Here is a 15,094-nt window from a genome sequence, read left to right as displayed (position 1 = left end):
CTCTTTGTTCCCCCTCTCCCGGTTCCCTCGTCATCGTTCTTCTCCTGCTCGTTTTCGTCGTCGTGTTCGAGGTGCTAAACTCTAAATAATAACGTTTAAATAAATAATAAAATAAAGCCGCGGCCTTTCTCCCGTCAGCGGAGCCGCCGGCTGGAGCTTCACATCTTCAATTAAATCATCTAATGGGAGAGCGTGTCAGTGGCGGAGGCTCGGCGGAGGCTCGGCGTCACCTAACAGCCCGGCGGAATGCTGATTTTTTACGGCGTGACTGGATAATACCCCCGCCGCTGCCACCGCCACCGCCGCTTGGCTATGTAGATTGCTTTTTAAGGAGCCGTGAGCGCAGCGTCTCTGTCGGCGTCCGCGACGTCTGGAGAAGTTTTTTTCTCTGCTGTGAGGAGAAAACGAGGCTGTCAGAGACGCGAGCGCTCAAAAATAATAAATAAATAATAAACCTTCGCTCGTTCAGGTGTGTTTACGCGCTCGTTAGGATGCCGACCGCACCGTGCCGCGCTGGCGTTCAGGACGACGACTAGCCGCTCGTGTGCGCTAACTTTAATCACCGATTCGATCTGAACTCTCGACAAACTCACAAGAAATTAAAAACACGTCCGTGTAGAATTTCACCACGACGTGACGTTCGTTTGGTTCTGCGTTTTTTATATTTACTTAAATATACATATGAAACGAATGTGCTGCTAGTCGCATGCTTCGCTAACGAACACGCTCGGTTAGCGTCTTACTAACAACATTTGAAATGCAACTTTTTCTGAAAGCTTTACTGAATGCTAATGTAGTTCTAATGTAGTGCTAATGTAGTTGTAATGTAGTTCTAACATAGTTCTAATGTAGTGCTAATGTAGTGCAAACATAGTGTTAATGTAGTGCTAATGTAGTGCAAACGTAGTGTTTATGTAGTGCTAGTGTAGTGCTAATGTAGTGCTAGTGTATTTCAGATTCGCTGCTTTTCTACATTTTTCTACCGGATCTAAAGCCTTAAAGGTGCAGTTTGTAGTTTGTAGTTTGTAGTTTTCGTTAGCGCTATTTGACCTTCACAATCGCTGCAGCAAAAAGTCTTATGCAATTTTAAGTGCGCGTTAGATTTTAGACACGACCGGTTCCTCTGTTTCAGACCAGTATGGTTGCTAAAACAGCCCCGCCCCGCTACATACAGCTTAGCTTCTTTCCCCCGACAGACCTACAGTGTAAAAGTTAGCCTGCAACGTTTATTGATACTGTTTTCCGCTAACTACCTGACATTTTGCATTAGCATTTGCCACTTTATCGCTGCATTACTCGCTAGCTAACTCGATGCCAAATAATTAGCGTGGCCATGTGTTCGTCATTAGCTTTGGTGCTTTAGCATTCAAAGTTCTGAATAAACCCAAACCAGAAGCTCAAACAGAAACAGGACAAAAACTTAAAGATTTACAATATTATTGCAGCTAAGCTAAAGTTGCTAAGCTAAAGACTTAGCGTACGTTGGTTGAACTACTGGCTAGCACCTAGCTAGCTAATATGAGTTGTTAAAAGCTAATGAACCACACAGCCGTCGTCTGATCTGTACATTTTGCTCATTTTTAGTGCTATAATTATCAGAATCGTTACGATCTCCTGAAGTAAAGATTAATAATCATGTTTTGAATTAGCATGCTGGCTACAAGTCTGACGTTTCTCGTTGATGTGAACCTGAAGTTTAAAAAATACAGATTTTTATATTTTCTTCATTATCTTCAAGTCCATAAACGATAAGCTACACGTTGCTAACATAAAACCTCCTGCTGTATTCATACCGCCGTGCTACCTGACATCCTAGCTAGCATATCTAGCACAATTCAACCTTTCACACACGTGTGCGGTTCTGTTTTATTTTATATTTAGTAAAATTTTAACTGGTGGGGGGGGGGGGGGGGGTACGAGGCTCAGCACTGTTCTTACGACAATATCGACCTCGGAATTACAAACTGCTCCTTCAGGAGGAAGCGAATCACCAAACCTTCAGCTAAACACAAAATATAGGGAAAAAAAAGAACTGCTTTCACTTTACGCTCACTCGGGCTAACGCTCACGAATGTCTTTTATAGAAACACGCCAAGTGCTTACGTAGTGCATCTGTAGTGCTAATGTAGTGCTAATGTAGTGTTTGTAAATGTAGTGCTAACGTAGTGTAAACCTGTGATTCATCTGAACGCCTTAAAATGAAGTTGTTTTTTTAGCGAGTTGCACTCGGGCTAATCTCTCCCGCTCCTCTCGTCCGTTCGCTCGTTTGTTCGCTAGTTTTTTATAAGCGAGCGTCCCCACCGTTAGTCCATCACAGCACCAAAGGTTCGTGTGTTTCTATCCTGTAGCGAGCATGCTTCATCCTAACGCAAGCCAAAGTTCAAACCAGTCTGTTACGAAACCAAGCAATAAATAAAAAAGACGTTTTAAACAAATAAAGTACCGAATCTTTTTACTGAATGTAGAATCAGGACGCCGTTCCAAACCTTCGCTTGATTCATAGACGAGAAGCAAAACACGATGCAGCTAAAAACTTTTAAAAAAGAAAAATATGATAAGCGATGTTTCCACCTGTTAAATTAAATCCTGATTTTTATTTTTATTTTATTGTTTTTTAATGTTATTTTGATGAAGCGCCACCTTTTACTTGTCTTTTATTCGTCTTTTATTCGTCTTTTATTCGTCTTTTATCCGTCATTATAACAATTACTCTAACACAAATCTTCCTCCACAAACTCAACCACACGATCTGAATTTGTGATTCTTTTTTTTCTTTAGATTTTTGTGTGTAATAAAAATAAAAGGTTCTGGTTTGGTTTTAAATAAATTGGTAAATTGGTGTAAAATAAAAAAGATCTAAAAGGTTTAAAATGTATTTATGGTTCTGTTTGTTTCGGTGAAAATTACTGAACTGCTATTGGCTGTTTGAAACATTCCTATGAGCATTTCTATACTTTCTGGGTATAAATAAATAAATAAATAATTAAATAAAACATTTTGAACATTTGAAACGATTCTTTATTACTGTGTGTTTTCAGGCTTTTGCTTTGGACTTCTTGACGTTTTTGTTACTTAAAGCTTTGTAAGTTTATAAGCTGTTTTTTACCGAACGTTTCATTATTATGTAGAAACTTTTCAAAAGTTTGCCCCGAATTTCACGTTTGTAAAACCGCCGATCCATTTTGTGTGTAAAAATAAAATGGACGTGAGCTGCACAACACTGAGAATTTTTACATGCAGCTTCTTGTAAATTTGTTCAGTTTGTCTGTTTCTTTGCATCCTATTAAATAAAACGATCATCTTTGTGCTTTGTCAGTAAATGTCTTACTTATTGTAATGTACAGCATCAAGAAAATCACATTTATTCATTTAAAAATTTTCACATACATGAAAATAAGAATTATAAGTACTGATGTGCATAAAGCAAAATTCATTCATTAAGGTTTTGAATAATTATTATATATGTCCATAAGGCTTTATTATTAAATGTATAATGTCATTATAACATTACCATGCTTCTCACTGGGCTTTAACTGGAGTGGTATAAAGCACAGCACTATTGGACTCTGGTGCAGTGGGAACACATTCGTCACACATACGTTTACATGTCTACATATAATGAAATATAAATATCTGTGTATCCCAGCTCATTTGGATTCTAATAGTTATTCATTCTAATGTGCACATAGCCAGCTCCATCAAGACGTGGTTTAGTGATTTTAACCCCATCATAAACCTTTGGGATGAATTAGAACCCTAATTTCGATTGATTGGGGTTGAATTGGAGAAACGAACAAATTTCCACAGACACATTACACCCGTGTGAAAGACATTAGGAGTTTATAATGAATGTGTTTTTAGAGTAAGATGTTTCATGGTCAGGTGTCCACATACTTTTGGTATCTGACATTTATCATCGCGTTTAGCATCCACCGCTTCATTAGCAAACCGGAAGCGTGAAGCGATGCTGTGTACCAGCAGCCATTGCGCTCATTAGCCGGAACTCATTGCACCTGGCCTGGGCTCTATATTAGCTTGATTGCGGATGAATACAGCGCTGAGTGTCAGAGATACTAACGGCTGCTCAGGTTAGGTTCTCAGAGATTGAAAACGAAACAAAGCATCTGATTACATTTACTGATAAATATGATCATAATCTTCACATTCCAGTGGATCTTTTTTTTTTTGTCTAAAAACAGGTTTGGTAGACAAAAACGCTAAACTTGTTGCGCTGCTCTTCGCCTGTATAGTGCCAGAAAATAAGCTTCCACTCACACACATGTAGTCCCGAGCTCTAGTACCGCTGTGGGCGATTAAAATTTCTTTATTTTCAACATTGGAGTCCTAAACAAGTCCATAATCACAATATATGCGGTGGGGTGTTCGGTCATATATGCTTAAACTGCCCCCATCCCTTCAATTTACTGGTTGAAAATAAAACCCAGGTTCCATTTACATGCTCTGTGTAATGATCCACCAGTGTTCCCATTAAAACTGATATATCAGGGTGTTTAAGAAAAGTAAGACCCCCCCCAACCCTTCCCAAAGTACCTTTCCTGTACAAACACCGAATCCCGTTCCTCATAATAAAAGTTTATTAAGAAGAAATAATTAGAAATAAATCATTTATTCCTCTTTCAAAGTCTCTGATGTTTTCTTACTGATATCGTATCACAACAGAATCTCAGAGTGAAACTTCAGTTCCTGAAAGGATTTATAGTGTTAAGCGTTCACGCTAGTTTAATAAAACCTAGCCGTCAACACGCCAAATCCTTTTCAAATAACCAGTATGAATCAGTTTAATCCCTGTTTATTTTCAGCAGGTCTGATGAATGAACTTTGTTTAATTCCACCTGAGCCGCTTGTTCAACCTTATCACAACTATCACATTATTATTATTATATTATATTATTATTATTATTACCATCATTTAATTATATAGTTATTGGTATTAATAATTTATTATTTTAATATCATTTATATTTTTCATTATAATTATTTGTATTTGTATTATTATTATTATTATTATTATTATTATTTAATTACAAAGTTATTAGTATTTATTACTTTAATATTATTATTTATATTTTTATTATCATTATTTACATTTGTATTTATTATTTATAATTATATTATCATTATTTAATTATATAGTTATTAGTATTAATTATTAATTATTTTAATATTGTTATTATTTATATTTGAATTATTATTATTTATATTTGAAGTTGATTGAGTTTAATTTGCCAAGCATAATTTTGTTTTACACATAATAATATTTTTTAGGTGCTTGGGGGTGTTTGAATTTTTTGGGTTGCCAAAAGTATGTGGACATTCGACCACAAGCTGTTTAGACATCTCATTTTAAAACCATGGTCCTTAATACGTAACTTGCCCCCCTTTTAATCTTAGTCTACTCATCTAGGAGGGCTTTCCACAAGATTTTGTGGAAGCTTATTCAGTCAAAGGGGGAATTTGTAAAGTCAGACACTAAAAGCCTGGATCGCAGTCAGTGAGATTGAGATCAGGGCTTTTTACAGGTCAGTGGAGTTTCTAATGTCTTTATGGACTTGTTAAAAAGTTCAGGGTGGTGTCCACATACTTTTGGCCGAGTAGCAGTAAGCAGAGCAGAGCTTGTGTACATGTTTGTGTGACCTTTGTGTACCCAGATTTGTATAAATAATAAAAATTATTTTTGTACTGTCCCAGTTGAAGCTCTGGATGTATTTAGATGTTGAAATACAGCTCGGCTCAAACCTCCGGTGTTCAGGTAGAACGTTTTTATAGTGCAGTGGCACAGCTTCAAATCATCCAGTTCATTTCCTTATTTAATTGTTCAATTATTTAAAGGCCGGCGTTAGGAGAGCACCGATCTTCCTCTTATTTAGAGATTTACTTTATATTATTCACATGCTTACAGATGTAAAAAAAAAAGCCCAGCGTAGCAGGAAATGAAACCCTCGTGCACTTAATGTTGATTTTAGGAGCATAACTGAGTTTTAATGAGCTGTAGGCGAGGACTTTTTACTGTGATGAAGAGACTCATAAATACGTTAGCAGTACGTTTCTGTAGTGCAGCGGCTGTGTTTCAAATCCTTTTACTTCACTTCTTCATTTTATTGTTCCCAAGATGCTCGGAGAGACGGCAAAGTGCAGGTTTGGGTAGTGGAATTCCTATCACACACTTATACAGTACTTAATCCTTCACAAAGCACAGACCAACCGAGCGGCCGGAATCACGCCAGATTTATGACACGGGCTGCGTTCACACTGCCGGGAGGAGCGGAGCGGAGTCTGTTTGGGCTGCGTTTTATATCTGATACCAAAATCTGCTGCGCCGTCGACTCACGGTGATACGACCTCAGTCTGAAGGGAGGTTTTATTCATTATCTCAGTTTGTTGTAGCAACACTTTCACAATAACAGTTTGGTATGGAGAAACTGGGATGAATTAGAATGTTGATTGTGAGCCAGGCCTCACCACAATTCAAATTCTCTTTGTACCGAATGGGCACAAATTCCCAAAGACACACTACTGTTATAGCTGCAATAGAGGTGTGCGTATGTTCACTAGTTTGAAACAGTAGGTACCGACAAGTCCTTAATGTCCTTGCTCAGGGGTCCAACAGTAGCAGTCTGTACTTTATACCTCTGCCCCATTTCACATGAATCGCACCAGAAGTATTAGGACATGTTTTTTTTCAGGTTGGTATCAGACAAATGATCCAGATCTTAATCCTGCAGTGTGAACGCAGCTTTAGTTTTTCTTCAAATAAAAATTTAAAATAATAAACGACACCAGTTTGCAGTCACACTTAAACTGGAGTGTAAAAAAGCCAGAAGTCGATGAGATTCAGGAACGAAAGCTGGTACTAAATACCTATAGTGTACTGTGCAGGGTGTAGGGGAGAGGGAGAGGGTGTAGGGTATATGGTATAGGAAATAGGGTGCTGAGTGTAGGGTGTGGGGTTAGAGGTGTAGTGAATAGTGGTGACGGTGAAGGGTATGTGGTGTAGTTAACAGGGTGTATAGTGTAGGGTATGGGGTGTAGGATGAAGTGAATAGGGTAGAGGGTGTAGCGCAGGGGTCACCAACACGGTACGCAGGGCATGTTCTAAATTTACACTAGTGACCGTAGAGCTCCGTCTTAAATTATACTTGTGTTGCTGATCTTTTAAATCAATAACACTTACACTGATGTGGATTTGAAAATGACAACACTGAATATAACATTTTAAAAACAAAACTGTTGTATGTTTATATATGAGCTCTGATCTGGTCCGGGTGCGGAGTTTTATATCGTGCGCATAGCGCTGAGACATGCAGGTGAGTGCAGCTACGATGGGGAGCGAGATGCGGGTTTTACCCCGAAAACACACAAGAAAAACGAAAGAAAACTTCATATTTTCACAATGATCTGGAGGAATGTGGAGAGACACTTCAGTACGCGTCACAAAAACGTCCCTGTACATCTCAGTACATCGCAGCTTTTATTCAATCGTACATTACTGATCATTCGTACAAACGGGACCGAGTCCATGATTTGTTCTAAAAGGAAGTGATAAGTACAAACGGGACGTGATCTGTAGATGTGACTGTTAATGGTACAGAAGTGATAAAGTGATAAAAAAAATGGTGTGATTTTGATGAAAATGTGAAGATGTGCTCATACATACAAAACTGTCAGGAAAGATCTTTTTAAACCCTCTACTGCACACCGTCGCCGTATGGAAACAAACCATTACTTTACAACGTTCCGATATTTAACATTAAACTTAAACCTTAATTTGCTCTAACATGAAAGCTGGGGCATTGTTTTAACCAGTTCTGTATCAAACAAGTAACCCTTCGTATTAATCGTACCCTTGAAGTAGTCTGGAAAAGGTTGGTGACCCCTGGTGTAGAGTATGCAGATTAAGGTATGGGGTGTAGAGTATAGGGTGTAGTGAACAGTGTATAGGGTGTAGGATATGCAGAGTAAGGTATGAGGTGTAGAGTATAGGGTGTAAAGAATAGGTTGTAGGGTTTAAGGTTTAGAGAATAGGGTGTACGGTATAGGGTGTAAAGAAAAGGGTGTAGAGAATAGGTTGTAGGGTTTAAGGTTTAGGGAATAGGGTTGTAGAGAATAGGGTGTAGGGTGTAGAGAATAGGGTGTAGGGTTTAAGGTTTAGAGAATAGGGTTTAGGGTATAGTGTGTAGGGTTTAGAGAATAGGGTTTAGGGTATAGTGTGTAGGGTGTAGAGAATAGGGTTTAGGGTATAGTGTGTAGGGTATGACGGGGTTAGTTAGTATTCATGCATGTATTGCATTAGCACCAGCGTAGTAAACATTAGCTAGCATTGGTTTCCCAAATATCAGATCAGTAACACACACACACACACACACACACATTTTGTAGGGCTGACGGTGATTCACATCAATGCTGTGCGTCGGCTGTAGCTGAAATTGTGATGAAGATGCAGCATCGGGATTCAGACGTAGAGTTCTGAGGAGAAAAAGGAAAAAATATAAACAATTAATGACATTACAATGAAAATAATAAAATTAATTCTATTCTTGATTATTTTATTGGATATAAGAGCATTTTTATATACATATTAAACTAGTTATGCTTTGTTGGATTCCCACCCTGACCAAGCAGGGCCGTATCTAACACACGCCAAATTTAAACTCATTATTATTTATTATTTATTATTATTATAATATAAAAGGTTTTTTATCGTCGCAGCCTCATCAGGAGCAGAAAAGCCGGAGCCGCGGTGAAGCTTCATCACTCAGAGCGACAGAGAAAAACCCGGCACTGCAGGAACGTCCCGAATATTCACCTTTAATAATAAAAGTTCAGAAACAATCTGTTCAGCTGAAACTATAAAAGTTTTAACGAGGTGAGATGAAAGGAGCGGTCCGGAGGAACCTTATCAGCTCCAGTAAATGAGAAAACCCCCGAACCTGCTCCGTCTGCTCCACGCTCCCTCACCGCCGCGCCCATTTAAATACGGCCCCAAATGACCCTATTCACTACACTGTCACAGGCGAGAAGAATCTCCTCTGTGGACGTGGGGGGCGAGCGTGGTCGGCGTGCAGGATGGACGCCGTTAGATCTGCGCTCGTCGATAAGCTCTTAGAGGAAACGGAGCTTCCTGTGCGCCGAGCGCTGCCTGGAACTGCACGATCGATCCGGACCTAGCTCACTGGAGCTGTGGGGAGTTCTGACATGACACCATAATTTAGCCCCGTGCCTGCGCTTGTCCTGGGGGGCTAAAGGGGGTGGGGGGACCACCCGCTCCGACCCGCTGACACACGGACTACACCGGATATCTGAAGCACTTGTGCGGTTGCGGTGCCAGGATGTGAGCAGCGGTTTGTCTGTTCTCTACTATCTGTGTCAGTTTAATCATGCCTGTGTGTCGCCCCGCGTTTCTGCCCCACCAGGCTACAAATCTGCAGCCCCCAATTTACTCATATCCGATTCCCTGTACTGCTGCACGACCCTTCTCCTGACCAAGGAGGATCTTGACTAGCACCGACCGGTGCAGCATCGACCACTTCCTTTCACCTGCACTAGACGGAGATCCGTATGGCGCACGGAGAGTCAGAGAAAAGAAAGAACGATCCGGTAATTGTACCTGTAACCGTGACTGTAAATCATTCTGCTCCTCATCTGGGGAGATCAGCGCCGGAGGGTGATTTAGCAGAACTGAGTAAAGGAGAACAGAATAATTATTATCACACAGTGTGGAGTCATGATAAAATCACACACAAAGCACAACCCAGTACAACCCTAAAGATCTGGAACATCACTGATGGGATCACTCACACTGTACAGCCGAGAGCCTTCAGCTCCCAAAACCACCGGAACACGACGAATCGTTCACATCAGTGCATTAACCGACTGGTACTAGTGTAAGGATCTGAGTAATGATACCAGTTAAAGAATCTAAGTTCTGAGTACTGGTACCAGTGTACAGTTCCCAGTACTGGTACTAACATAAGTATCTGAGTACTGGTACCAGTTTGATGATCTGAGTACTGGTACTAGTGTAAGAATCAGAGTAATTAGGCTCTTTAGACTCCTGGCGGGGGGAGAAGGAGGGGTTGGTAGCACTTGCTGATCCAGACAGGCGTGTGTTGTATCAGGATCAGCAGCGTTTTGGTGTTTGGGTGAATTAAACGGTGCTGCAGTGTGAATAATAAACCGCTGTGTATGGAGGCAGGTCCACCTCGTTTCGGGAGTGTGTATGTGTGTGAAGGGGGTACAATGGGGGGGGCGCAGGTCTGTAAATGTTCCCGTAATGACAGGAAACGAGGATGATTTCGACGGCAGGAACTCCGGCGGGGTTTTTTTACTGTCGGCGGACGTTTATTAGATGGATGATTGGATTCTTTACGGCGGCGGCGGCGGCTCTGGATGAAAGCTCAAGCCAGATGAATAAATGGAGGCGTGGGCGTGGCGGACACTTTATTTAGGAGCCACATCATTCTCCCCAAACGCAGCCCAATATTTCAGGGCGTCTGATTGGTCAGATTTTGGTGTATGAATACGAGTGCCGGGCGCGGTGGAACACATGACCACCAGTGGGCTGGAGATCCGGTTCCAACAGGAGCCTCAAATCTTCAGGAAAGCTTCGTCTTAGACAGACAGGAGTTCGGAGTGTGACTGTGGGTGCGTGTGACGTCAGGCATTGACTGACATCCCGATTCATCCCGTAGGTGTTGCCATAGCACCACTGCCTGCCTATCAGCTGGTGTTTAAGCGTTCCTCTGCTTCAGCTGCTTCCTCTTATTAAAAGTTTTGGGACACAATACGATTGTTTTGTCTGACGGGACGGGCGTCGACCTTCACACACACGCCGCTACCGGAGCATTCTAGTAAAATCAGTGATTCGTGATGTGAGAAATATTAAAATTAGATTCTGTACCTGCTGAGTGATGCAGTGAAGCTCATTTTAATAACATTACATCCATTTTTAGCATCAATGCATCAAGAACAAATAAATAAATAATAATAATAATTCCTAATTAAAGTTTAAAAAGGCCAAAAAACAGCAATAATATTTAATTATTTTATCTGATGTCTTTATTTTTTCTTTATTTTTCAGTTATTTCTATTTTTTTCTTTTAATATTAAATGTATTTATTAATGTACATCACACTTGAATAAACACTATAAGGTCAAAAGTATTGGGACACCCCTTCTAATTAAAGAATTCACGTGTTTTAGACACAGTAATAAATCAGTCATAAAAAAGAAATAATATGATTCCAGCTTTGCAGAAACAGTTTAGGGAAGCCTCAGCTCCGGAACATCGACTGAGGCTTTCTAGAGCAGCATCATTCCCACAGACACACTACAAAGTCTTGTAAGAATGTTGTTCTAGCTGAAAAGATCAAACAGACGTCACTCTGTTTTAATACCGTTTATTTTTGAAACAGACTTACGATCAGGTGTCCGAATACTTTTGGTAACAGTGTGAGCGTGTCTCATTCCTAAACCCTGTGCATTAAGATGAAGCACAAATCCAAAAGTGCAGCAGAAATCAAAATAAGCCAGAAATCTCGACATTATTTTATTATTTCTGTAAAAGCAGTGATCTAATGTTTGAAAATCGGCCGCTGATATAAAACATGAGTAAAAGTGAAATAAATTGATGGGAGTGTTTTCTTTCTGGTTTTCTTTCTGGTTTTCTTTCTGGTTGAGACGGTGATACCGATCTCTGCTGGCTTCCTGTGCGGCACCGAACCCCCACAGGAGCGAGTTCACGGGGTTCAGGTGAGGCCAGAGCTGCATGTAAAAGGGTCGGAGTCCCACTCCCCGTACACTCGACTCAAACAAACGTCGATCGTTTCATTTAAACGATGAATTCAGTTTGGAACGTAGGAGCGCCGGTCGAGAGTAAACCTGAAACTAAACGTTCCTGCGAGCTCGGAGGCGAAGTGTCTGATGCTCCGGCATTAACGGGATTTACGAGCTAATCGTTCGGGGAATGAAGAGTCGCAGCTGGATGCAGGACGAGGCCTCGCCGCTGAAAACGCCTTAACATTAAAATGAAATAAGATTTGGGGGATAAATGGACTTTTAAATGCCGTTTAAATAGTTTAGCGGCGGCAGGAATCGGCGTGTTTCAGCTCAGATTTACCACGTTACAGTTACCTGCTTTATTCCTCTAAAAAAAACCTCCCAAACACCAGGCGCTTTTTTATTCTATTATTGTTATTATTGCTTCGGCTAATAAAACAGCAAAATCAATCAATCAATAATAAAGACACTTACAGACGCAACAAATAATAATAATTCAGTAAAAATGATCCTCAGTGGTGCAGCGATCTGACACACTAGTACACCAACGCTGAGATCTCAAGCTCTCCAGCTGGAATCCAAACTATGCTATCCACAAACCGGGCACCTACACAGACACACGAGCTTACTGTGGCTCTCTGTACGCTATACGGCTCTGTGTGGGAACCCAACACTGCCAGGTGATAAGAAGTGGCGCAGATTGGGCAAGTGTTGGAAGAGGACCTTCTTGCTGTGAGGCAACAGTGCTACCCACGGACCCATTTTAATTATTATTATTTACCATTTATTATTATTTTTTATTATTATTTATTTATTTACCATATTATTATTATTATTATTATTATTATTATTAATTATTTATTTACCATTACTATTATCATTTTTTATTATTATTTATTTATTTACCATATTATTTATTTATTTATTTATTTATTTATTTACTATTACTATTATTATTACTATTATTTTTTTATTATTATTTATTTGTTTGTTTATTTTTTATTTATTTAGCATATTATTATTATTATTAATTATTATTTATTTACCATATTAATGTTAATATTATTATTATTATTTATTTAGCATATTAATAATATTATTATTATTATTCATTTGCCATGTTAATATTATTATTATTATTATTATTATTCATTTATCATATTATTATTATTATTATTTATCATTACTATTATTATTTTTTTACTATATTATTATTAATTAACATTTAATAATAAAATCACTAATATAATTTTTTTAATGTTAAAAATGAAAAGCCTGTACACATTCACATATTCACATACTGAAGCCAACGTACCTGCTGGTATGTCTGGAAGCATTTTCAAAAAACTTGGTCTTGGAAGCAACGCTGCAAAAATAAAAAGATTGAGAAAGAGAAGAGATGAAATCAGTCTCCACGTCGTCTTCATAGCTAATAAATATTACAGATTAAAACACACATTACGTCTCAGCCCAGGTTCTGATTCCCCCCCCTCACCCCGCCGTCCCGCCGCGTCGCTTCATAAAAACTGTTTTATTTACGCTGAACGATTTTTCTTCTCGCTTTTATGAGCTGCTGGATGTTTTGAAGCTGACATGCTGGATTTACTCTGAGTTTTACATTTACATTTTACATTTACATTTACCAGCTATTGATAAACATTGATTTTGGAAAGCGTCAATCACAGGTGTCAATCTTGGGCCCTATTTTGTTTCCACTATTCCCTCAAAGCTCTGACACAGGACACATTTATTATTTTTAGGGTCACTTCTTCTATTCGGTGATGATGTTGGGGTATTTTAGGGACCTTTTTAATGGAACTTTATTGGGGTCCACTCAGTGGTAGCTTCATGGTTTGGGCTCTGGGCTACGGTAACCTAGATGACCCTGCACCTTGACTCCAACTTTCAAACGAACTGAGGTCCGCTCAGCTACAACTTTGTCTATTCTGTATTGTGGTGTGGTGTACCTCAGATCTCTATCCTGGGTCCAATTTTGCTTTGATTGTAACATCATCTGCTTTTCCTGGAAAGCTCTCACTTGTGTTCCATTGTTCGTTCTTCTTCAGTGGCTGTTACCTCTGGGTTATCTTATGGCTCCATCTTGGGCCCGATTTGGTGTCCTCTGGTGTACCACCAGGATCTGTTTTGGGCCCTATTTTTTTGGGATCATGACTGGAATGACCATGTTCGTATGATAGTGGCTAAAAGAAAGAAAGACTCGACTGAGCGGTTCTAACGTTGGGTTTGGAAGACGATCTCTGAATGTCACTGCTTTAAAAACAGGTTCTCCCTCCTGCTCAGATCTTCTCGAGTCTCAGAGTTTGATTGTCTGGTGAATATTTAATGTCTGACATTTAAAATTCTCCTCCAGTTGAAGCACGATGGTACAGAAGTTCTTTTATCTGACCATCACAACTCCACCAGATTCGTAGTGAACCATCTGCGGCCATTATCCTCTAACACGCAGCTCAGAAAATAGTCCTGGCATCGTCTCCATCGTAATGGCATCATCCAGCCTGGAGATCTGACCAGCAAGTCGTTTTGAGAGGAAGGATTTTCCAGCTCAAAGCTTTTGCCAAACTGAAAATGGGACCCTGCAGCTGGTCCATAAGGCAACAGAAATGCTGTACTGGCCTGATTTCACTGGTTACCAGTCCGGCTCTGTTTCTGAGCTCCTCCACTCGTCCACCTCGAGATCCTCAAGATACTCTGAGAGCTTCCTCAGAACCTTGTTCATCTTTCCTGTCTTGCTTAACACATCACTGGTGTTTGAGGAACTCATTAACCCTTTCCTGAACCCTTCAGGAGCATCTTTATGGACCACAGCTCCAGGCGTTCTTCTTTCAGACCAGGCTGTGGTGGAGCTTGTGTTCCAGAACAGGGTCGGTTGGTCAAACACAAGATCCAGAGCACCCAGCATTTTAAAACTTGTGATCAAGGAACCTCCTTTGAAGGAGGTTTGATCTTTAGGATTTATTCTGTAGGAATTTAGGGTGTATGGCGTACCTCAGGGCTCTGTCTTAGACCTGTTTTGAGTACGGTGAATACTTATCTTCCTTAAAAGCTCAACTGTGGTATCTTCAGGGTGCATCTAGGGGTTGTGAGATTATGGGTACCTTTGGGAACCTTTGATCTTGGGGTCATCATCTTTTCATTCAACTAACCTCAGAGCTCTACCCAGGGCTCAATATAGTTTTTGGTTTTTTGTGGCACTTATTCTCCTTGTTCATGGATGTCATCTGTGGTGTAGCTCAAGGCTCTGACGTGTTTGGATATTGACGACAACACTGACCTTGGC

At 40.0% G+C, this 15,094-nt stretch overlaps 1 protein-coding gene across 2 annotated transcripts in view; it reads right to left on the bottom strand.

Annotated features, from left to right (window-relative positions):
• Nucleotides 1–5,974: 5,974 nt before the first annotated feature.
• Nucleotides 5,975–15,094, bottom strand: part of ophn1 (oligophrenin 1) — a 34,001-nt gene continuing 24,881 nt past the window's right edge. For both annotated transcript variants that reach the window (XM_062989126.1, XM_062989127.1), the window contains exons 22-24: nt 13,112–13,162; nt 9,626–9,696; nt 5,975–8,484 (exon numbers count right to left, since the gene is read on the bottom strand). In XM_062989126.1, coding sequence (XP_062845196.1) covers nt 9,657–9,696; nt 13,112–13,162 — 91 coding nt within the window. In that variant the 3' untranslated portion in view covers nt 5,975–8,484; nt 9,626–9,656. The remainder of the gene's footprint in view (nt 8,485–9,625; nt 9,697–13,111; nt 13,163–15,094) is intronic.

This window comes from Trichomycterus rosablanca, chromosome 26, assembly GCF_030014385.1.
Source record: "Trichomycterus rosablanca isolate fTriRos1 chromosome 26, fTriRos1.hap1, whole genome shotgun sequence".
NCBI classification, from domain to species: domain Eukaryota; kingdom Metazoa; phylum Chordata; class Actinopteri; order Siluriformes; family Trichomycteridae; genus Trichomycterus; species Trichomycterus rosablanca.
This window is presented reverse-complemented; position numbering and strand designations above follow the sequence as displayed.